Raw genomic sequence first — 24,088 nt, 5'->3', positions numbered from 1 at the left:
CCAACACATCAAACAAAGAAGGGCAAGATCCTGCTTCTGAAACCAAACTAAACCATAAGCCCCAAACCCATCAGCCATGAGGAAGGAGACAGTTAATTACCTGTGCAGGGCTGGGGATAGCATCGGTCTGGTTGCCAAGGCCAAGCTGCCCCATCTTGTTCTCTCCAAATGCAAACACAGAGCCAGTTTCTAGGAGGGAATAAAATAAAATGGGAAGAGAGTAAACGTTCCAAGTGTGATAGTGACTTAGTTGCCTCAAATGCAGAAATACTAAGCATGCTGCTCGTATGCCAAAGAAGATGGAAATGAGAGTGTTTGTTCCAAAGGCGGAATAAGCTGATACTTTCCAGAATCACCATCTCCTATCAGAAAACCAGAGCACAAAGAAATGACCCGTTCCTATTTGTAAATGGAAACAGTAAAGAAATCACCTCTTCATCCTCCTAGAGTGCTTCCCATTTCTAAGGTCTGCCTCCCAAAGGCCTTTAAGATGCTGCCTGCTCCCCAGGTCGGGCCATCTGGAGATGTCACAGGCCCCCCAATCCTGTCTCACCGAGAGCCTCACTTTGGCCAAAAAGCACCATCTCCCATACCTGTCAGAGCCAGGGTGTGGTTCCTCCCACATGCAGCTGACACAATCACTTCCTTGCTGAGGACTTCAATGAGTTTGGGGGCTTCCACTCTCTTGGTATCACCATGTCCAAGCTGCCCCTTCTCATTTCGACCTAAGAAGACCAAGAGGGAATCAACAAGGGAGAGAAGAGATGCAAAATGATGACAACACAGGGATCCTCAAACTCTCCAGTGTCACAGCTACCCTTTGGCAGTTAGATGAGGCCTATGGACCCTTTCACAGAATGCTATTAAATACATTTTTAAAAATGTACAATATGGCAAAGGAAACAAATTATATTGAGGATGGCTCTCTGGGTGGGGGAAGGATGTGGATACTGGGATACTATGGAGATGTAAAGACAGAAACTATCAATAAACACTTTAATTTTAAAAAACAAAAGGAAACAAAATTATATTGAAAAGCAGTTATCACAAAAAAAAAATTTTAAGCTTATGGATCAAAGGCTAAGAGTCTTTGGTCTAAAAGAAATTACTTAAGGACTCTCTTAAAAGACCCAGAAATTAAACTCATTGGCAAAAACTGCTATGGTTTTATTAAAGGAAATGTCATGAAAGGTGATCTATTATTATCTGCTCTGCCACTCACCCTAAGGGACTTTCCATCTGCCCTACAACTGAACCTCTTCTAGCCCCATCTCTCCCCACAGGGATAGGCTCCCCAAAGGAGTGACTAACTGGAATCCTTAGCACTTTGCACACAGTAAACACTAAATGCTCCCTGCCCTCAATCATTTATTAATTCATTCACCCACAGAAACACGAATACAGAAATACATACAAAATAACACCTAGCCAGCTTCTCCAGAGAAGATCTAAGCAGAAGCGTGTCTGGGAGCAGAGGGCTTGAGCAGCTCACCCCAGCCCTGCGCCTCTAAGATGTCTATTTGCAGAGTAGTTTTTGAACCTACTTCTATAGCACTCAATCTTCTCAGTGTTCTAAGCTGCCTCACAGCCCACTGGCATCACACCAGTCATTTCTCTTATTTTTATCTACCTCATAAATGGGAGTTCACATCTTCTGCCAACCCTTATGCCTATAAACCTTTAACTACTCCAGTAACCTGGTGAGTAAGCAGACATCATAAGGCCAGATTTCCATCCATAGGCACCTGTCCCCATCCTTGGAAGCCAAACTAGGGCCCATTCCCCAGGATGAGATCAAGGTGTCAAACACGCCTGCCCCACCCACTACCCTCTTAAGCACCCAAACCACATTAAACGGTAATTTAAAAATGTTACACTTTTTCTTTTAGGTACAGTTTTTAGTAGGCCCTGGTTTTTCACGAGTTTAACACTACTTGGCTAGGGGGCTGGCAGAATTAAAATCCAGTAGAGTCTAGTAAATGGGGTTCTAGGGCTCAGCTTCCTTCTCTATGAAATGGCAAATGGGGAGAAGCTGGATTAGACTACCTCAAAGGTCCCTCCCAGCTCTGACATCCTGTGTTCTAAAGGCCCTCCCAGCTCTGACATCCTGTGTTCTAAGAGCCCTTCCAGGACTAAGATTCCATGGTACATTCCAGTTATAACTAAAGGATTTTAATCTTGAGCAAGGTTCTTAATCTGGAGGAGTTCCATGAACTTTTACCATAGATATACATATATTTCGATATATTAGTACATATCTATATCTAATATATACAATATCTTTCTAATATAACTGATTTCCTTTGTGTTCTAATATATGAATTTAAAAACATTCTTCCCATAAGGAGTCCACCTACATATGGACTTCATCAGATACTGCCATCGGGCTCCATTATACAAAAAATGGCCCAAGACCTCCTTGGACCAGGGGAACTCAGATAACTCCAATTCCTCTGCTGGCATGACAAGAGACAAACAGTTACAGTACAAGGAGGAGGGGCTAATTTAATAAGCACTCCAAGATCATTCCAGAATACATACAAACTCCTGGAATCCAAATGCTCTCCCAAGAAGGCTCTAGCTCCAAGGCCTGTCTCCTCCACTCACCTCTTGGTTTAGGTATAAGAAGAGTAAAAATAAAATCAAAGTGGGGATTTTTATCCCTGGGGATATTAACCTCATCCTTAACTCAGACTTAGTTACATCTGTGAAGATGAGCAGTGTGGGTGCAGTGGAAAGGGCTCTGAGTCTGAAGTCACAGGACCTGGGGTTCAACTCCATCTCAGCCCAAGAGACTTGGCCAAATGGTTCACTGGGCCATATTCTCACTGTTTCCTCATGGATCACACCAGAGGGTAGAAGTCAGGGCCCTGCAGCTCGAGAGCTGTGATGTTCCCAGCCAATGAATGGAGACATACCAAGAGAAGCAAGCACAGAACATCAGGAATTGAATGATGGTCTCTAGATATGTGGATGATTACCACATGGAGAAAAAGAAACCACTGTCAGCAACGTGCTTTCATTAAAGGTGCTTTAGACGTGCTAACCCTCTGGAAATGGATGACGTTCACTAGAATGAAGGCCTGGTTCAAGGTATGGCATTTATCTTTGGAAACCTTTAAGCCAAGTAGAGCAGACCATCTGTCCCCCTGGCATGGTGTCCAGTCTACCTGGGAGAAGGAAGAGAGCCTAGAAAAGCCCCAGGATTCTGAGCTATCACCTGGGGCCCAAAGTGTGCTCGATGGCCCAGTCTCACCAAACAGTCATGTTGAGCATACTACAAGCTATCAAGTGTTTTTTTGTGGGGAGAAATAATAATAAATGCCTTGTGAGACAAATCCCAGAGATTTCATCAAAAGTATTCATCCCACAGTTCCTAAAATCATAGCACCTTACACTCTCCATCCTGGAGGGAGGGGTGTTCAAATAGAGGAGGAATGTGGGGAAGGGGCTTCTGGTCCAAATACAGCTAGATCAGCTCTCTCTGGTCGTGGAAGCAAGTCTGCCCTCAGCCCACAGTGCCAAAAGATGGACTGAGAGTCCTAGGAAATGGATTCAAATCACACTTAGTTACGTGGGGCCAGTCCCTTCAACCCTCTGGGCCTCAGTTTCCCCATTTGTACAATTAGGGAGCTGGACCTGTAAAGAAGTCCCTTCTAGCTCTCAGGCAGTCAAAGGAACTTTTAAATTCACCGGATTACTTATGGTGCCTTTATAAAGGCATTAGGCATAAGACAAGGAGGTATCCAAAGTCTAACATAAAATCTTCTTTACACAGGCCTAGATATGGTAAGGTGCTAGTGACTTGTGGGAAGGGACTTGTCTTTTTAAAAGCAAGGAGGAGACACACGGGACCAAAAGTCGTCTAAGTATGTCATCATGAGGTCATAAAGTATAAATCTGGGCCAAACAAACTTGTTGGCTTTTTTTTTCAACGGAACTACAAAATTAGCAGCCAAAGGAACACAACAGATGTTTCTTGTATTTGGACCTTGGTGAAGCATCTCATGAAACTGCAAAAAAATGGTTCAAACAGACTGAAATAAAAATAGCGTCATCTGGATGAAAAGCTGGCCAGAGGATGAAAAACAAAGGGTGTTGAGCAATGCCAGCAGACCCAGAGACAGAAAGGGTCTGGGAGACTCTCAGGGACAGACCTCAGCCCTGTTTAATACCTTCATTAATGACATGTTTAATTTTTTAAAAAGGAGGGGGGCAATGCCCCCAAAGTCACCGACCCTGGGCCTTTGTGGTCATCTGGTTTAGGGGCTGGACTAACTTTCAAGAGTCCATGAACTTGGCTGGGGGAAAAAATTTACATCTTAATTACAAAAGAATTGGTTTCCTTTGTAATCCTATGGATTTCAATTTTATGCAATTACAAACATTATTTTGAGGAGGGTCTCACAGGCTTCACTAAGACTTGCAAAGGTTATGTGGCACAATAAATAAAACACCACAACCACAGCCATCACTGCAGTCACCAGGACATAGCTCTGATTACGTGCCAAGCACTGCACAAACAGCATGTAATTTAATCGTCACAACAATCCTGGAAGGGAGGTGCTGCTCTGATCCCCATTTTATAGATAAGGAAACTGAGGCTCACAGAGATTAAGACGGGTGGGAAGGCCACATGGAAATTGGATTCAGTCGAAGGGCCCCGTCTGAGAAGCTAGAGGGTTCCATGTGGCTCCCCACCCCTGGGTTCAGAGATTTTCCCAGCATTACACAGCTGTGCCTGAAGCAAGATCTGAATTTAGCAAGGCCAGCCCCCCCACCCCCACTATAATAGCAGTCTTTCCTACCCAGGGACATAAACAAAAGCAAAAATGGGAAGAAACAACTCAGAAAACAGATTGGGGGAGCAAGGGCAAACCCAACACTCGGGAACAGATCAGGTGAGTGATAATTAGCCCTAAGCTAGAGAAAACTACGACCTCCAGATAGGCTGTCCAGAGGCTGGTTCCTGAGAAGGCCCAGCAAGTGTTCTGTAAATCACAGAACACAATACACAGGCCCTGCCTGCATTGTTACCAACACTGAGGTATTGCCTGGGAGTGAAACGGGGCGTGCTGCCGGTGGCAGAAGGAAGCTGCTTTTTAGACTGTATTATAATGGAATGTGGCGGAAGGGGGGGGGGGGATGACAACAGGGGCTGAGCAGCAAGAACAGAGTTCTTATGTCACACTGTTCTATGAAGCAAGAAGGTGACAAGTCTGGCTGAGGGTACCGCGCCTCAGATGGGATTCAATTGTGCGGCGCCTCCCAATGGGAGAGGGAGGGGAGGGGGGAGAGCCCTGCCCTCCAGACAACAAAAGGGAACATCTGATCATCTACAATAGCCCAAAGGGTAGAAAAACAGTATTTATTTATTTATTCCTGGCACAGAAAGGAAAGACCCGCAGGATGGCCAGCCCCCCTCCCAAGTAAGGCCATCCCCTCACAGGGAGCTCTGGGCACCAAGGAGCAGTCTGGACTGTGCCACAGGTGAGACCAAAACACCGCGGCCCGAGCGTAGGAGCAAGGCTCCCTCAGATGCCCTCTCACTTACCCCAGCTCCACAGCTTCCCTTCTGTGGTGATGAGGAGACTGTGGGCAGCACAGGGGCCAGAGACCACCGTCCGCACCTGCACGCCGGACAGGCAGCCGTACCTGTGAGGGCCCCACAGGTTCTGCCCCAGGTTGCGGTAAGCAGCTGGAACAACAAACAGGACAGGTTAGGTTCTTTCATGCACCGCGCCCCCCTACAGTTCCCATGTGAAGGGAGTGAATCACCAAGAGAGCAGTGCCTGCAAACAGGTGCTCTTTGGGACTCCCTAAGTTTCAACCCTTGGGCAAGATGGGGGCTTTACAAGGTTGTTAGGAGAATGCCTTCCTTCTATGAACACTTATCCAGGCCCTTCAATGCCCTCTAAAGGGCTGAGCCAGCTCCTCCCAGGGGCACAGCACTGTATTGGATGCATTTAAGAAACACTTGGAACAGCACCTACTATGTGCACGGTGCTCTACTCGATATTTAAGAAGCACCTACTATGTATATGGTGTTAAGCTAGGTACTGCGGCAGCTGCCCTCCAGGAGTGAACATTCTCACAGATCCACTGTCTTCTTTGAATGAAGGCCACCATGATACCACAGAATGCAAGGAAGCGGGAGTTTCACAAACTACAACCCTGTGACCCTGACAAAGACCGTCCTTCCAAGACACCAAATGCTCACAGCTCTAAGCCCCATAACGGGTTTGCGTTTTGTTTCCTGACACCTGGGATTCCGGAGGTACAGGAGTACTGAAGACAAGTGTCTCAGGCAGGGTCTGCTGCCCTGCCAGGCTCACTCATGCTCCCTGCCTCACTGCTCTGGGGGCAAGCAGTGATTAAAAGCCAGGCACCAATGATCGATGTTCTGGCTCCATCAGGAAGGACCTGTGAGTATCAGGGAAGGCTATGCTCACCTCACCTTCACCCCCATCAGCAGATGCCACACAAACCTGCCTCATTCAGGTACAGACACAGGAACAATCACTGAAAAGAAGGGAGTATCTTGCTGGCACTTACCCTAACAGAACAGAGTCAGAAATGACAAGTCACCCATTCTCTAACCATCTGCACCAGCCTTGATCCTAGCAGAGATGGGAAACTGAAGACATGGTCCTGACACCAAGAAGCCTTCCCCATTTTCACAGTCGTGTCCTCGTCCACAAACCACAGATCCAGAGCTGCCGTCAGAGCTCCTCCCAGCTAACCTCCCTCACATTAACAGAGGAAGAAACCAAGGCCCAGAGACAAGTCACTTGGCTGAAAGTTCAAGATCAACCATGTCCAGGCCTAGGCTGAATGGCAAGTCTTGTAATGAAAAGAAAGCCAGCATCAGTGTGACTTTTTCTTTTCTTGAATGGAATGTGCCTTAATCAAGTCTGAGGACAACACAACACACTAAACCATGGGGCAAAGGGCGCTCTATTCGAATGGCATCTGCCAAGTCCAACAGTTTCACAGGTAGCAGGTGGGCCGTTCATTGACTTGCTGAAGTATCCTTCTCCCTAGCAGCGCTATGCATATAAACTAGAGGGATTCAATCAGCCTGTGTGAGAGGAGTTCTCTCCACCTGGCCTGCTGAGGAACCCTCATAGGAGGCCAGGATAGACCTGTACTGTGAATTCTCCTGGCCTCCCCATCTACAGGGCCAGATCCTGATCATGGAGATGCAGGATGAATCACTGTGTTATCTTGTAAATTAACAAGGCATACACAGTAGCTGATCTGACAAGATACATGGTGATAGGCACCCAAGGTCGGACAAGCTGGGAGTGCTTTGTATGATAAGGGGAGGCCTCCATGATGAAAAGGAAAGGAGGCAGGGAAACAAATCACTTTCTTTATATGAAACAACATGTTATAGAGGAGTGTCAGACTTAAGAGTCAGCTGACCCAGGCTTGGGGGACCTGATTCAGATTAGGAGGTTGCTCACTGATCAGTAACTGGGGCAAAGATCTAGGCAGCATGGGGCACAGTGAATAGAGCACCGGCCCTGGAGTCAGGAGGCCCTGAGTTCAAATCCTGCCTCAGACACTTAACACTTACTAGTCATATGACCTTGGGCAAGTCACTTAATCCCAATTGCCCTCCAAAAAGCAAAAAAAAAAAAAAATCTTCGTAGCAGAGACCTAATCCACCTTCTTCAGTGTACAGATAACTGAGGCCCACAGAGGTTCACTGACATGACTTGCTTAGAGTCACACAGGTAACAAGGGTGATGTCATCTGACTGAAAATCCAGCCTTCTTTCCACTTCTCCAGGTTTCCCCCCAACTGAGCCTGAGTTTCCTCCTCCAGAAAGTAGGTAACAAGGTCTCCACTACCTGTCTTAACTCAAGGCAGCAGATGAGGAAGGTTATTCTCTTCTTCCTCATCTCATTTCCCAATGGAGTGGGGATCCCCTCGGAACCTAATTCCAGACCATCCAGAGAAGCGTTCGGGGAATACCACAACCTTATAACCTCATGTCAGTAAGATGGTGAGAAGCAAGGACGTCACACTGTGGTTGCAAAAAGGAGGCACCGGGATGTGTGCAGGACAAGGACAATTGCTCAAGGAGAAGGCGAGGCGGAGGTTGAATTTAATAAGCTGCCCGCTAAAGGGGCACCATCTCATCATTCTGAGAAGGGAAGGATTCCTCTCCATACCCCTAGGAGGATCAGTGTGAACCAACGGCCTGGTAAAGGGACACTGTGGACGGTGTTTGCTACCAATGCCCCAGCTCTGGGTTGGGACTACAATGGCTTGGTTGGAAAGACTCCATCTTCCACTAGGGGGAGGGTGGGTGCTCACCCCGCTGCCCTGGCCCACTCATTCTGCTAATGACCCCGGGTCTCCTTTACACCTTCTGGCCCTTTTCAGGTCAGAGTTGACAGTTCTTCACTCCCTATCTCATCCCAGTGTTGGTGTGCAAATATTTGCTCACTAGGAGAAAGCAATGTCGGAGTACTTTGGGATCTTTCCAAGTGAAAGCAAGTTATCATAAACCATGGAAGCCAGCCAAGCGGGCTTTCTTCTTGAAGGGCTGGTAACCCAGCTGGTGTCCTCATGAGGAATGATACCCATTTTCTGGAAGTGACTGGGGGGGAGGGGGGAGGGAAGGGAGGCAGGAAGAAAGGTACCCTCTGAGGTCCTCCTCTTACCATTTATACATCCAAGCAAGTTCCACCAGAAAGTCAGCACCCTCTAAAATGTACGTATTTTAAAGTGTCTACTTTGCAAGTCTAACTTTGGAATCTCTGGGGTACAATCTCACAGGACCACTCATTATCACCCTTTTTATTAAAATAAATATCCCACAGGTAGAAGTCCGTCTCGTTTCTGTTCATAAAGGAATGGGGAACAAGGGGAGAAATTCGTTGTAAGCTTTTTTTTTAAAGGCAAGCTTTGTTTCTCCTACCTTGCTGTTTAGGTACTTCCTTCCGACCAATGAGGTCCCAGTTGGTCGCCCCAAAAATCAAAAGCTGCCCTCTGCACTTAGAGCCTTCAAGTTTCTACAAAGGAGGGGGAGGAGAAAGGAGAAAAGCATCAGCATTTAATGCCATCTTTGTGGGCAGACCTCCCAGGCGCTGCAGGACTCTCCAGCAGACAGCAGGAAGCAAAAGGAATAATGCCTCGTTAGTCACTGGCACCCAGCTGGCCTGCTTCTCGGGTCTCGCTCAAGTGGCCCTCAGCAATCACACAACCTAATCTCTGTGCTTTAATACATGTAATCCCATTCCTGCACACAGCACCTCACTTGTTATGCCCAGGGCTCATTTTTTTTATCCTTTTGATTTCTTATTTAAATATATTTTGCAAAACACTTAAAAAAAAATACAAAACCCCCCACCAAATTACCTCCCCTCCCTCCCACCCTGCAAAATGACTTAACACAGGTATTTGCAAGATCCCTGTAGAGAGAGTATTAAAAGTGGCTTGTCCTCAGGGCCAAATCTACATTTTCCTATCAGCAAGCACAGAGCTCCACACAGATTTCCAGTGTTGGGACTGGGCTTCACTTCTGCATAGTAATTAAACCTGACTAGCCTCTCCTACAGTTCCCTCTCCTCACTACCTAGTGGGCCAAGAATCTCTCACTAGGGAAAAGGAGGAGTGGGAGGGAAGGGAGAGACCCCCACACAGTTTCTAAAATCCCCGACGGCTTTTCTCAACTCCTAAATCTTCAAGCAGAAGAGTGTGGACTCGAGAAGAACTAGAGGTCTGAGACGAGGTTCCCTTCAAAGGCCACTGCCATCCATTTTTTTTTCCATTAGTCAAAAGGAATCAATGATGAGTGAAATCCCCAGGGTTCAGCTGTGTAAGTGAGAAGCCAGAATTTCTTCTGGCTGGTTTATTCCAGTGTTCATTCTGACCCAGTCTGCCACTGCTATCATTCACACAATTTGTGGCCACAGATTCTGACTTTCAGCCTCTCTGGGAAGTTTCCTCACCTGTAAAAGAAGCAGGTTGAACTAGATGACCTTTAAAATCCCTCCCAGCTGTGGATCCAGGATCACAAAATCTCTTGCTGAACAATCTACTCATGCCATGAAATCACAAAGACCAACGACACTGGGACCAAAGCAGATAGGGTCTATGAACACCGGGCACCATGTCAGACTTGGCTTATTTGTTAAGTTAGCCTAATACCTTTGTCTGACCTTTTAAATTTCACCCTCTTCCTTCCACAGGACAGTTCTCTGGAAGGGGAGAAGGGAAATGAGGGGGAGATAGAAGTCATATATAAGTAAAAAAAAAAAACCTGTCTGTTCATTCCAGCTGTGGAATGGAAAGGAATAGAAACTGGTTTCATCTTTAATAATGCAGGCACCTCTCTTGCCTTGTGAGGCCCTGGGGAGAAAAACATTCTGTAAACACTAGAGTATAAAAGGACTAAGTTATAATAGTTATTATTACTCACCAACACAGATAGAAAAAGCAACAGGAATACATCCATGAGAAATTAAGTGGCGTTGTTCCATTTAAAGGAACTATTTTCTGGAAGTTCAAAGAGGGGAAAAACTTTTTTTGGCTCAGACTTGTGATTTCATTCGTGTAAGAAACTTCCAAAGAGGAAACTCAGTGTCAGTGGGGTCAGGTGCCGTACCTTCAGGATGCTGCCAGGGACACTGGGAGTGGAAGCAACTCATCCAGGGTGTCCTGAACCCAGTTCTCCCCGACTCTGAGGCTGGCTTTCTTTCTCTATCCACTATACCTTCTTCCCTTTTTAAAAAACCAAACCCCTTCTGGCCTCAGACACTTAACACTTACTAGCTGTATGACCTTGGGCAAGTCACTTGACCCCAACTGCCCTGCATTCCCCCCTCCAAAAAGCCAAAAAAAAAAAAAAGAACCCCAAACCCTTTTAACCTCTGCATGACAAATGCCAACTCAGAATGGTTTGACAATCCAGTTAATCACTAACTGACATTTCTATAAGGTTTGTTTAACAAAGTGCTTTCAGTCCAATTAGTAGCATCAGAGAATGGAAGTTCATAAAAGGTAAAGGATTAACTTCCCCTATTGTGCAGGAAGAAATCGAGGTTCATCCAGGCATTCACAACCCCATTTTACAGATGAAGAAACTAAGGCTGAGAGGTTACTGACCTGCCATGGTCTACGTGGCTCAGAAGTGTCAGAGCCCACCCTGGAATCCTAATTCTGTATTTAAGCTCCCTTCCCACTATGCCATACTGCTCCCTGTCCAGGTCTGTGTAAGAGCACATTTTCATAGTAAATGGATCCCATTTCCTTGATAACTTGACATTAGCAGGTTCCATCCTCTGGCTGGACTCTAAACATGGGCATGAGATAACAAGTCCATTTACTACACAGGTCTGCTTCATAAATGGCAGGGCATTTGGGGGATGGAAGGGGTAAGAACAGAAGTGTCGGTCAGAAAAGGACCTCACTTAAATTATTTAGAGCTAGACCTTACTCAGAGATACTAGAACCCTGGCTGCACCCAAGGCTCGGATGACTTGACTCTGAGCCCAGTTTCCCCTGGTCATCTGCCCTCCTTGGCGAAAATGGTGGGCCTTAGCTTAAGAGCAAGTAAAGATGTAAGCTGGAGTACAGAGAGGATGCCGAAACCCCTTATCTGCTGAGATCAACTTTTCTATCTTGAGAAATAGGAAGGAAAAAACCCTGGTGAAGTTGGGCCAATGCTTACTCTCCAGGCTGCACAGTTGGACAAAGCATAATCAAGCAAGCAAGCATTTATTTATTAAGTCCTTACTATATAAATCTATAGATTTAAGTACAGATGTGAAAGTTGTCCCTTCCTTCAAAGGACTTCCAACCTAGGAACCAACAATAGATCAGGGCAGGGAGGAGTCTAGATAAGAGACGAAAAGAGAAAGGTCTTGGGCAGAACAAGGGTTCTTTAAGCTGGGACCTCAAACCCCTAAAGATTTCAAGGGATTCATGTATTTAGATAGGAGAAAAAGAACATCTTTAATTCAAAATAATTGGTTTCCTTTCAGATCCTGTGTATTTTATTTTATGGATTTAAAAACATTCTGAGAAGGCATCCATAGGTTTCATCAGACTGCCCCCAAAAAGTTAAGAATCTGACACAAGTGGCAATTGACCTGAGCCTTAAAGGAAATTAGGCCTCTGGGGTGCCGAGGTGAGGAGAGAGTGCATTCCAGGTGGGGGTGGGGAGGCAGCCCTTGAAAGCCAAGAGACTAGAGGCTCTAGACTTGAGGGAGAACATGAACTCCTGGGGGAGAGGAGTGAAGAGTGGTAGACCATGGCAAGTCCATTCAGATAGCGACAACCACAGGCCAGACATCATCAATTGCATCTGGCAGCAGCATAAGGGGCAGGCAGGCGCTTCAAAGATGTACCTCCCATAAGTCACCCCTCATCACACACGCCGCTTCCCCAAGAATGAAATAAATCCCTTCCTGTAACAAATGCTCGGTAAGCAGCCATTTGTGGCCAGAACGCTCACTGCACCAACTGTGTCTTTGGGAAAGAAAGGCCAGCTGGGAAAATCCTGCCAAAGCTGCCAGTCACTGAGCCTGCCACTGCCTTAAAAGACTCAAAGGCCTCCTCTAGAGTAATGGCAAACAGGTATACAGAGCCTACTATGTGCCAAGGACTTTACAAGCATTACTATTTTTTATCCTCATTTTATAGAAGAGGAAACTGAGGCAAAGAAATTAAAGGGATTAGCCCAGGGTCACACAGCTGGTATCTGAGTCAGGATTCGAATTGGGGCCATCCTGGCTCCAGGTCAGCGGGCTAGAGCCTGCCACAACACACGCTGGTGCCCCTGCCAGAATGGCAGGGCATTTCCTGTCTGTCCCTCGTGATTTCTCAGGGCTAGCTGGATGAGTTTTAGTGGTAGTCTAAGCATCTCTTGATGGATCAACCCATTACCTGAGCTATGGCCTTTAGCATCGCTACAAAAATGTGAATTCCGGAAAGAAGAAAATTTCATATCATTCCTCATTAGTTTAAGTGGCCTAATGACTCTAAGGAGTTAATTACTGACCTGCTGTTAATCAGAGTCCAAGACTTTCATGCTTAAGAAAGACTGATAAGCTTCTGGAATGCTGGGACTCAATCTGTTCAGCCTCTGAATCCATTCCCAGCACCTGGCACACAGTAGGTCCTTTAAAAATAATTGTTGATTGGCTTGAGTCTTTCCCATTTGAATTCTCTACATATACAACTGCTATAAGAGTTTACTTTCTTAAACCATTTCTTCCAATATATCCTCTACTTCCTTATTTCACATTTTTACCCTTTTCCAAGTAAGAAACTGGCCACCTTAACTGCACATCATGTCTATCAGCTTATTCATTAGAGCCTTGAAATAGTTATCTCATATGGAATAGCTATCACAGATAGTTGCCTCCCACAAGATGAATGAGGAAAGAGAGAATATCAGAGTGGCAAAAGCAGGGCAGGGAGGAGGAAGGGGGGATAGATGCTATTTGACCCTTAGATATTTAATTCAGGTTTCACTAATGGGGCCACAGACTGTTTACCAGACAATACTGGGTTCTATAATACTAAAAAAAATAATATTCAAAGACCACAGAAGGATAGCTTTAAAAAAAAAAAAGGCCCCAAAACGCTAAGTGAATTTCATTTCATCTTGCTGTCTCCCAACACCCTGGTCACATAACCTGAGCTGAGATGGACAGCAATAGCAAAAAGATACACTGAGTTTCTTCAATCAACAAAATGGGATTTCTGGTATAAAGCGACTTTTGAATTATTACCCAAGTCTAAGAAGCATGCTTGAGAGTCAACCTTTTTAACATACATTCATTTAGAAGCCTGCCTCTCTCCTAGAAGGCAAGGCTGTTCAGAAAAATGCCTTCCACAATAAATTCCCTAATGGGCTATCAACTAAAACAGGCTTCAAGCCCAGTTCACAGAGATATTTATTTGCTCCTTTCTGATTGGGCAGATTTGTCTCCAGGTCCACTAAACCTTCAGCAACCCTATCCTGGAAAAATGACACTGCATTCACCTTCGAGCTGGTGTACAGTCAAGGATACTTGGTTTGGTCTACTTAGAGGGACACCTTAGGAAAAGTCCCTGCTAATTCAGACTAAATCAAAACATCACAATTAACCCGTCTGTTTGCCTGGCAGAGATGCTCAGTTACTTAGGGCAAGAAGGATTTCCTCTATCTAAAATTATATATGGCGAGTGCAGATCAGACCCATAAAAATGGACATCTCATGCTTTCAAGGCAGCATAGTATAGCAGAGAAAGAGCTGGACTAGGGGTCAGGAATACCACACTGCCATTTACCAGCTGGCCTTCAGTTTGCTCAGCTACTAAGGGAAAAGGCCCCTCCTATCTCTGACTGTCTGGGTTTTAAGGCCCTTGAGGTCCTGAACCAGTATTTATGAAGCTAAAACAAAACCTTTTTGCAATGGCTAAAAGCTATTGGTCCTTCTTTCAAGACTAAACACGCATAGATGGCTATTTGAGCAAACCATTCATAAGTGATTTTTACCACCCCAAACTATACAGCAGGTAGTGTAGTGTTCTGAAAGTAGAGAGCAGAGGAAGGAAAGGGGGGAGAAGGAGAGAAAAGAGAGAGAAGGGAAGAAGGAAAGAGGAGAGAATGGCAGAGAGAAACAGAAAAAGAGAAAAACAAGAGTGGGGGGGAAGAGATGCAAATAGCAAGCAAGAAAGGAAAGAATGAAAGAAGGAAGGGAGGGAAAAAAGGAAGGAATGGTAGAGAGGAAGCAAGGGAGAAGGGAGGAAGGGAGGGAGGGAGGAAGGAAGGACACTGCTGTTGTGCAAAGAAAGTTACCTATTTGTCCAAAACCTCTGACCTGGAGATTCTCCTGCTAGAGCTAAAGACAGCAGTGTGGCCCATGGGGAAGGGTACTATCTCGTTACCAGAGGACCTGGGCTCAAATCCCACCTGTCTGATTAAGCATGTAACATCACCTCCACGGGCCTCAGTTTCCTCATCTGTGAAACAAGGATTGGCTTCCATGAGCTCTGAGGTCCCCTTCAGCTCCCCATCTAGGATTCTATAGTAAAATACCAACAGTACCATTCACCTAATGTATCAGGGTTCATAGCAGCATTCTTTGTGATTGGGAGGGGGAAAAAAAGGAAAGCTGAACATAAAATGTATCCTATGATTGGGGAACAAGTTGATCAAATAAGTATAACGGACTGTTACTGCATATTAAGGAAGGTCAAAGGGTGAAGAATTCAGAGACCAGAGCTGAAGGCTAGGCCAAAGGAAGAGACTTTAGGTGTTGGACACAGCAAGAAGAGGAGGTGTGAGGTGTAGGGGCGGCCAGGTAGCACAGCGAGTAAGAGCACCGGCTCCAGTGTTGAGAACACCTGGAGATGGAATCCTGGGCTCAGACACTTAGCACCCACCCAGAAACACCTGGCCGTGTAACCTTGAGCAAGTTACTTAACCCCAATTGCTTAGGGGCGGCCAGGTGGCTCAGTGAGTAAGAGCATCGGCTCCAGTGTCGGGATGACCTGGATCAAATCCGGGCTCAGATACTCAGCACCACACCCAGAAATAATAACTGGCCATGTAACCTTGAGCAAGTTACTTAACCCCAATTGCTTTAAAAAAAATAAAAAGGAGGAGGTGTGACTTGGGTCACAGGCAAGGGGCAAGGCCCACTGACCCATTCTTCCTGCTAAAGACTGATAATCAGTATTCTAGGGAAAGTACTTCTGTGGGGGACAGAGGAAAGGACTGGTTCACATGCTCATCAGCATTTAAAAATAAATCAATACCAATAAAAGTATCAATAATTTTCATAAATATGTTCCTTTCCAAATGATTCCACTTTCATAACAGCTAGTGGCTACTGCGCTGGCCCTGGAGCCAGGACGACTCAAGTTTGAATCTAGCCTCGGACACTTACTGTGTCCCTGGCCAAGTCGCTTCTCTAACCTGCTTCACTTTCCCCCACTGCAAAATGGGGATCATAACAGCACCTACTAAGCAGGGTTGCTCTGAAGATCAAACGAGTCAATACCGTGTTTCCCCAATAATAAGACACTGTCTTATTAATTTTTTTGGAAAGAAAAACACCAGAGGGCTTATTTTCAGGGGAGAGCTTATGTTGTCCTGCCTCAGTTCTCCTCCGCAGCACTGCTCTCAATGGTGCCAGCAAGCAAATCACTGGGGAAGAACAGGATGACGCGCTCACTGCTGCAGCTCTGATTGGATGCAGCTTGGAGCGCGGAGTGCGTTTGGGGGGGGACGGTGCATACAGAGGGTACTGTAATGTAGCGTGTAGCGCAGGGGATCACCTTCACTACAGTAGCAATTTCAATAGGGCTTATTTTCGGGGGAGGGCTTATTTTCGAGGAATCTTACACAGTAAGGAGAGGGCTTATTTTCGGGATAGGTCTTATTATCGGGGAAACACAAGTATCTGAAAAGCATTTAGCACAGCACCGGACACACAATAGGCACCATAAAAATGCTAGCTATTGTTAATAATAGCAATGTCCAGGGGAAAACAGCCTTGAGAAGGCTCAGGATCTTTGCATGTTTCTTCTACTCTGCATTTAAATGGTCTTACTGTACTTACTTATTTGCTCAATTACTGTTTAAATCTTGATAAATGATGCTTGAACCCGTCAGAGGCACCCCTGGTGTACCACCAACTGAATGACTCCACAGTACACAACGGTTAGGATTCCAGATTTACAGCTGGAAGACGACTGTCAGAAGTGCCCACGGTCCCAACGGCTGTAAAGTCAGGACAACATTAGAACAAGTCCTCGCAGCTCACTTATCTGGGCTATGGCCATGAGGAGCCATGACAATCATGGGGGTGGGGGGATGAGGTTTGTATGAAGCAAAACTGATAATCAGTTGCCTGCTACATATTCCGAAAGGCCGGGAGAAACAAAGAGGCAGCGTGGATGAAGTGGATGGAGATCTGGCCTCGAAGATAAGACCCGAGTCCTAGTTCTACCTTTGACACATAGTAGCTGAAAGACACTGATAACTAAGACAAGATATTGAAAAAAAAGGCTGGGGGGGGGAGAAGGGCATGCCAAACTCCTCCTAGTAAAGGGAGTTTCCTCCTGGATCCCAGGTCAAAGCAAACAGAGGCAGCATCATCAGCCTGTGTGACCCCTAGAGGGCAGCGGCCTGAGGACCAGAACATCTCTGGACTGATGGGGATTGAAGGCTGAAGACTATGACTAACCTTTCAATCATGGCACAGGCTATATGCCCTATTCACAGGTGGATAGGGCAAGTATTATTACTCCCATTTTACAGAAGAAGCAACTGGGGTTCAGAGGGGTGAAGGTGAAGTCATGAAGTTCTAGACACTCCCTCTTGCCTTTAGAATATACCACAAATTCCCCAAAGGTCAAAGACCACCACAATAGGGGCAGCTAGGTGGGGCAGTGGATAGAGCACTACTAGCTGTGGAGTCAGGAGGACCCGAGGTTAAATCTTACCTCAGACACTTAACACAAAAACTAGACTGACCTTAGGCAAGTCACTTAACCCCAATTTCCTTCCAAAAAGCAAAAAAAAAAACAAACCCCAAAACCAAAAACCACCACAATCTGGCTCTGGTCACCCCCTCCTTTACTGCATGGGGCTAGCAGACACACCCTGCAGTGGCCCATACACAGTCTTCAAGGCATCACAGACTCAGGGCTGGAAGGGCCTTCTTAGGTCATCTAGTCCAACCCCAACACTCACAGTTGTGGAAACTGAGGCTGAGAGAGAAGGGACTTGTCCAAAGTCATACAGGTACTAAGAGGTCTACTTAAGATGTGAAGCTATGTCACCGGACTCCAGGCCTCCCATTCCTCCAAAGCAGGGCCCCTCCTCACATGTGAATCTTAGAATTCTCTCTTCCTAAGTTCACCTTACAGGCTTCCTTCCCTTATCAAGACTATCCTAAGCCCCAGCTTCCCTCAGGAGAAAACTATGCATGCATTTCATATTTACTAATCTTCTTGTTCCCCACTAATCTCATCTAGAATCCATGTTAATCTTTCTAATACAAGAAAGCCCCCAAAGGGCTGTCATTTGTCATTTGTGTCCCCAGACTTGGAAACATTTCTGTATCCCCAGGCCCTAACTGTGCTTCACACATAACACGCACTTATAAAATGAAGGAAAGTTCTTTGCCCCTGATCACACACATCCACTATCCCTCGGCACCCGGGACATAGCAAACATTTTTGCAGTTCTTTCAAGTTTGTAAAACACTTTACCTTTGACTCTGATCCTGAGTAGGCAGCAGGACATATTTCAGAAGGGCCACCAGGGGAGAGAGAGAGACAGTGTAGCTGCCCACCTACCCACCACCCTGTTCCCCCGAATCCGCATCCAAGCTCAGTTAAATAGTAATGTTTTCTGGGATTGGTCTCTCCTCCCCTTTTCTGGACTTCTGAGCTCAGAAAAACTTTCTGAACTGTTCCTCCAAGGTTATCCTAATGGCAGTAGCACTTGGACTTTTAATCTGGCTTGAGGGGAAGGTTTGGGTCCTTGAAAACTGTGAAAGGATCTGATCAGGCAGTTTTCAAAGGAAGACAGCCATGCTATGGACAAGACCACATGAATAGCTGCTCCAAATCGTTAATAATTAGAGGAATGCAAATTACAGCCACGGGGAGGTTTCACCTCACACCCAGATGGGCAAAGATGACTTTAATTAATTAATTAATTAGGTTTTCTTGCATTCACAAGCCTGGGCTGTCAAGTTAGCACTTTTTCTAGAAAACAGCCACTGGCCAAAGGAATAATAGAGACAGCTCCCACTGACATAATGGGACATAATGATAGCTCTAACCCTTGACAATTCATTATTGATTCAATAAAGAGTCTTCTACTTTGCATGAAACATCAAGGGTGGGAGAATTTCCTAAGATACCATAGTCTCTGTTTTAACCCAAACTTTTAAGACCGTCTGGGAAAAGTGAGTTCTACATGGTCTAAGAATAATGTATTTTTCACATCTCATTTCCCAGGCTGCACTTCTTTGGGACTTCTCCCAAATGCCCAGGAACCTCATCACTGTGAAATCTCCAAATCCTTCAAGATCCCATCAACCCTGGTTCTCTCACTACCTTCTCTGCCCCTCTGACTAAAGGGTGGGAGACTCAAGAACCCCAAAGCCACCATTTAAGGAGGCAGCTCAGGACAGACATTTCCCACCTTGCTCAACTAATCTGAGACTTCCCCAATCTTTCTATCATGGAACTTTCTATCAGGTACCTTCTCCCCCCACCCATTTCTCCCCTCCACTTTCCACCTGTGTATTGTCCTCCCCATTAGATTGTAAACTCCCTGAGGGGCAGGGCCTGGCTTTTTTCACATCTGTATCCCCAGAGAAAAACTCTTTGCCTTCTCAATGGCAATGACCATCAAAAAACTTTTCTAAAAGGTCACTTAATTTGTAAGATGCTATCTGTTTATTCTCTTCCCTTTTCCCCAGAAAAACTGAAGACTTTATGCTAAGTACCTGATACTCTAAAACGTAAAACCTGGGTCAAATGCATACTTATGCATGGCAGAGAAGGGTAAGTGCCTACTGTGTGCCAGGCACTATGCGAACGCCACCTTATGGGTGCTCTCTCATTTGATACTCCCAGCAATGCTGGCAAGTAGGTGCTATGACTGTCTTCATTTTACAGATGAGGAAACTGAGGTCAGAGTAAGTGAATTCCTTAGGTTCACTTAGCTAATAAGTATCAGAGAGATTCACCCAGCAAACCAACTCTTATGCTTAAAAAAAAAAAAACCCTAGCAAAACACACCTGTTTTTATTATGCACTACCGCTTCTTCACCAAGAGTCTTTGCCAGGAGTTACTTCCCAAGAGATGTATAAAGTTTAGTCAAAGGAGGCCAAGTATAAGATAACTTGGGTAACCTCCCACGCCTTGACCCACACTGTGGCTCAGCTGGGGGCTCCCCATTGCTCTAACAGGCTCCCTGGAAGGGGCCAACAGAGAGCTGCTTAATTTCATTTTGCCCTTTGGAAATTATTCCTGCAAACCTGAACACAGGAATGGGTTGGAGGGCCAGACCACTACTCTGGCTGAGCTCTCTCCATGCAGGTGAAACTGAAACCTAACAATTCCAAAGGACACATGATGGAAAATGCCATCAACATCCAGAGAAATAACTATGGAGATCGAATGCAGAGCGAAGCAGACTATTTTTCTTTTTCTGTTTTCTTTTTCATGGTGGCTCCCATTCATTATAATTCTAGGCGACAGACTAATGTGAAAAAGTATTTAATAGGAAATGTGTAGAGCCCATATCAGACTGCCTTGAGGAGGGAGTGGGAGAAAATTTAAAATCTTATGGAAGTGAATGCTGAAAACTAAAAATAAATAAATTGGAAAAAAACAGGGTAAAAAAAAGAAAACTAAACCGAAAATTAGGAAGTTAGTGTTTGCTGGGCAAGTATCTGAATTACCTGATTCCCTAATAACCTGGGGGAGGGGGGGAAGCCCAGAAAGTTTAAGGAGACCAGCCAACTTAATACCCAAAACAAACACCAAGCTAATCAAGGATTTTCTGACTGTCCCGGGTACTGTCAACCTCAACACCACCCTCTGACAGCAGACAGGACCCATCCTAAATGAGACAGCCTATTCCAGCCTAACTTAGAACAGAGATTAGAAGTTGGTCCTTAGAAGAGAATAGAGCAAAATGTCCCTTTTCTCTGGGCAGAACATTTATAAAAGGCCTGGCATGGGCCACTCTGACCCTCAGTTTTCTCCTCTGCAAAATGGGTAACAAAATAATTTCAACTACCTACCCCTAAAGGGTCGCTTCCAAAGAGAATCCCCCAAATTCGGAGAGGGAAGGGGGATCTAGTCCAAAGCAAACCTGTGCAGAAATTCTTCTACTCTACACCCGGGCCAGCATACTTGGAGCCCCCAGGGGAGCAGGGAGCTCACCACCGGAAGGGCTGCCCAGCATTCCATCTCCGGGCTTTAAGAAGCCCACAAGGAAAAACTAACGAAATTAACGAGCCCAGAACGAAGTAAACAAAATCTGGATACTTAGTACCTGTCCATCGAAGATAAGGGTGAGGGTGGGGGCTGGGCTAGTGAAGGCTTTGCAAACTACAAAATCTGCATAAACCGGAACTGCCCTTACCATTCAATTACAGCACTGAGCATCTATTAGTAACTAATAAAGAGGCATTTATTATTCATCATTCCTGAGGCTGGGGGCCTCAGAGTCCCCAGAGACAAGTGGGCAAACTGGCCCCCCGGAGCAGTCCCCTAGGGGCGGAGTCCCCCAGGATCGGCGCCTGCCCGCCCAACCTCCCACGTCCGTGCAAGGACAAACCAGGAAACAAAGCTCAGAACACCTCTCGGCCGGGCGCCCCCGCCTCCCCCAACTTTCAAGGCAGCGGGGCCCTACTGGGCATGCGCCCTCTGGGCTCAGCCCCTCCCCTCCCAAAGCAGGGCTTCCCCCAGCTTCCAGGACGACGGAAACGGGGCGGAGAGCAAGGCGGGAGGGAGCATGCGCAGTACCTATCGTCGCCGGCCCCTCCCCTTCGTCGAGCGCCGGAGCCGAGGCGGCGGGAACCTCAAAGCCCCGGCAAAATCGCCGCTCCCTGCAGAGCCTTCGCGGGCGGGCGGCCGGCCCCGCCCCTCCCCCCCCCTCCTTTCCCCCCCCCCCCCCCCCCCCTGACTCACCCGCGGCGCGCATGGGGGAGGGATTCTGGGAGGCTTCTCCCCCCCCCCCCACAACCCCCCCAGCTTCCCGCCCGGAGGCGCCGCCTGCTCCCCCCCCCCGCCGCCGGCCTACCGGGGGGTGCTGGGGAGGGGAAAGGAGCCCGGGCTGCGCGCGGCGGCCCCCCGCGGAGACGGCCCCACACTCACTATCCGCTCCTTGGTGTGCTCCGGCTCCGTGATGACGACGGCCTGTCCCGCCCCCGCCTTGCCCGGCGGCGCCGGCTTGGCCGCCCGCTTGGCCCCGGGGCCGAGGCTGCCGCCGTCCAGCTCGGCCAGGCCATCCTCGTCGCCGCTGCTGCCGCCGCCGCTGGAGCTGCCGCGCTCGGGCCGCTCCCGCTTCCTGCCTGCAGCCGCGCCGCCCCGCGCCTTCCTCGGGGGGCCGCCCCGGGCCCCCGCCGCGCCCGCCGCCGTCGTCCCGTTGCCCGAGCTCTGCTGCTCCCAGGCCGCCGCCGCCTTCGCCCCGGCTCCGAGCCCAGCGCCAACCTTCTTCCTGGGCATCCTGGTCCCCGATGGGCGTCCTGCTCTTGGCTCCGGCCGCGCTGGGTCTCCCGGCTGGGGACACACACACACATACACACACACACACGCAGCCAGGCGGGCACATCCAAGACACAATAGAAGCGGGGGTCAATTTAGGAAAGGGAGAAAACGAAACCAGCCCGACCTGAACCCACCCCAGTCTCCGAGCCGGCCCCGCAAGGGCAAGTTTGGGGAAAGCTATGCAACGCTTGAAGATCACCCCAAAGTACCCGATGCACCCCCTGCCCCCAGCAGCGTCCCCCAAAAAAGTAAAAACGGGGAAGGCATGAAAGATTGCACCCTCCCCAAAATAACCCCGAAATCCTGATGCAAACGATTTGGAAACACTTCTGGGGGCTCCAGGAGTCTCCCTTGGGGCTCTCCGGTTTAAAGAGGGGGGTCGTCATGCTGGCCGTCTCCCCCACCTGCTGCTTTTGTCTGAGCCGCCAGCCAGCACCCTCCTACCCGGTTTAAAAGCCCACAGTTAAATTAATGGCAATTATCTCTTCCCCCTCCCCCTCTCCCCCAGCTTCCCTCCCTCCCCCGCCGCAAACGGCTGAAGGGTCTATCCAAAGCCAAGTCTCCGGCCTCATCCATCCCTAAAGGAAGTCAGGCCTGGGGGTTCTGGGGTGAGCCGGACCCTACAAAGGAGGGGGTACTGGTGGAGAGCAGACTTTAATCCCGGGGAGAGAAGGAAAAAATTCTAGTCCTCCCCACTAAAAAAAAAAAAAACAAAACACACCTGGTTTTTTTGCTTTGTTTTTCTTCCAACCAGAAAAAAGCCCGCAACTTTACTAGGTGCCCCCAACTCTGCCTCGCTCCCCTCGGCGGGAGCCCCTCGGGGCGGCTTCCTCTCTTCTTTCTCCCTCTCAGATCCCAGGTTGCAAATCTCGCTGGGCTACCCTCGCCTTCCTCCGGCGCTTCTCTTTTCTTTTGCTCTGTCTGCCTTTTTTTTTTTTTTTTTTTTTTTTCAACAAGGGCTCTGTTTTTCTCCGATTAATCCACCACGTTCCGCCTTCCTCCTTCCCTTTTTTATTCATTCAAACCTCCCCCTAACCCCCCCTCCTCCCTTTCCCCAGGTTGGGTGGTGGTTTTTTTTTTAACCTTTTCTCTTTAAAGAGAAGGAAACATCAAACTTTCCCCTAGCCCGCACAACTGATCGCTCTTCAATTTCAGCCCCCCCCCCCCCCCCCCACCCCCCCCCTCCCCATCCCAGCGAAGAAACGGATTTCAGCCCACTCACCAGATACACTTAAAATGTAAATACGAGCTTCCAGGACAAATGCTCCACTACAAAACAGAAACACATGGACGAGCAGCAGAAAATGCGAGAGCTAGAGGAGAGCCGGGGGAGCGAACCTCCCCACCGCGCCCTCTCCAGGTCTGGAGGACCCCGGGGCCTGGAGGCCGGCCCCCCCCCCCCCCCCCCCCCCCCCCCCCCCCCCCCCGGGACGGGCCGCGTCGACTGCCCCCGCCCCCTCCCACCCCTCCACCCGCGCAGCCGGCTCCCGCTCGGCGCCCCCACGGAGGAGGGCGACGATGCTTCTCCGGGACCAGCCCCCTCCTCCCCTCTTTTGCATTTCTGAGCTCTTCCGAAAACTTTGCAAACCTTGCTTCCGCGGGGGATGCCAGTCTCCAGTGGGAGCCCCACGCTCGGTCCGGCTCGTTGGGAAAGCCGAGCTTGGGAAGGAACACCACCCTGGGAAAAGGGTTCCCTGTCCCCACTGAGTAGAGGCAGGCAGCCAAGGGGCACGAGGAGATTCAGACCTCCCGCACCCAGCAGATGGGCTAGACGACCGAAAAAGATGCTCCTGCATGCCCCGCGCTGGGCTGGAGCGTTAGGACTTT

General features: G+C 47.9%; 1 protein-coding gene across 2 annotated transcripts in view; it reads right to left on the bottom strand.

Annotated features, from left to right (window-relative positions):
* RCC2 (regulator of chromosome condensation 2) overlaps positions 1 to 22,226 on the bottom strand; it is a 50,891-nt gene extending 28,665 nt beyond the window's left edge. For both annotated transcript variants that reach the window (XR_011166545.1, XM_069078505.1), the window contains exons 1-5: positions 21,869 to 22,226; positions 8,936 to 9,029; positions 5,555 to 5,698; positions 594 to 725; positions 101 to 189 (exon numbers count right to left, since the gene is read on the bottom strand). Coding sequence is in view for 1 of the 2 variants with exons in the window: in XM_069078505.1 (XP_068934606.1) it covers positions 101 to 189; positions 594 to 725; positions 5,555 to 5,698; positions 8,936 to 9,029; positions 21,869 to 22,219 (810 nt within the window). In the remaining variant the exon portion in view is untranslated. The remainder of the gene's footprint in view (positions 1 to 100; positions 190 to 593; positions 726 to 5,554; positions 5,699 to 8,935; positions 9,030 to 21,868) is intronic.
* Positions 22,227 to 24,088: the final 1,862 nt, after the last annotated feature.

Source organism: Petaurus breviceps, unplaced genomic scaffold, assembly GCF_028583685.1.
Source record: "Petaurus breviceps papuanus isolate PSGF00001 unplaced genomic scaffold, PetGlider_PUasm1.0 91041, whole genome shotgun sequence".
Taxonomy (NCBI): domain Eukaryota; kingdom Metazoa; phylum Chordata; class Mammalia; order Diprotodontia; family Petauridae; genus Petaurus; species Petaurus breviceps.
This window is presented reverse-complemented; position numbering and strand designations above follow the sequence as displayed.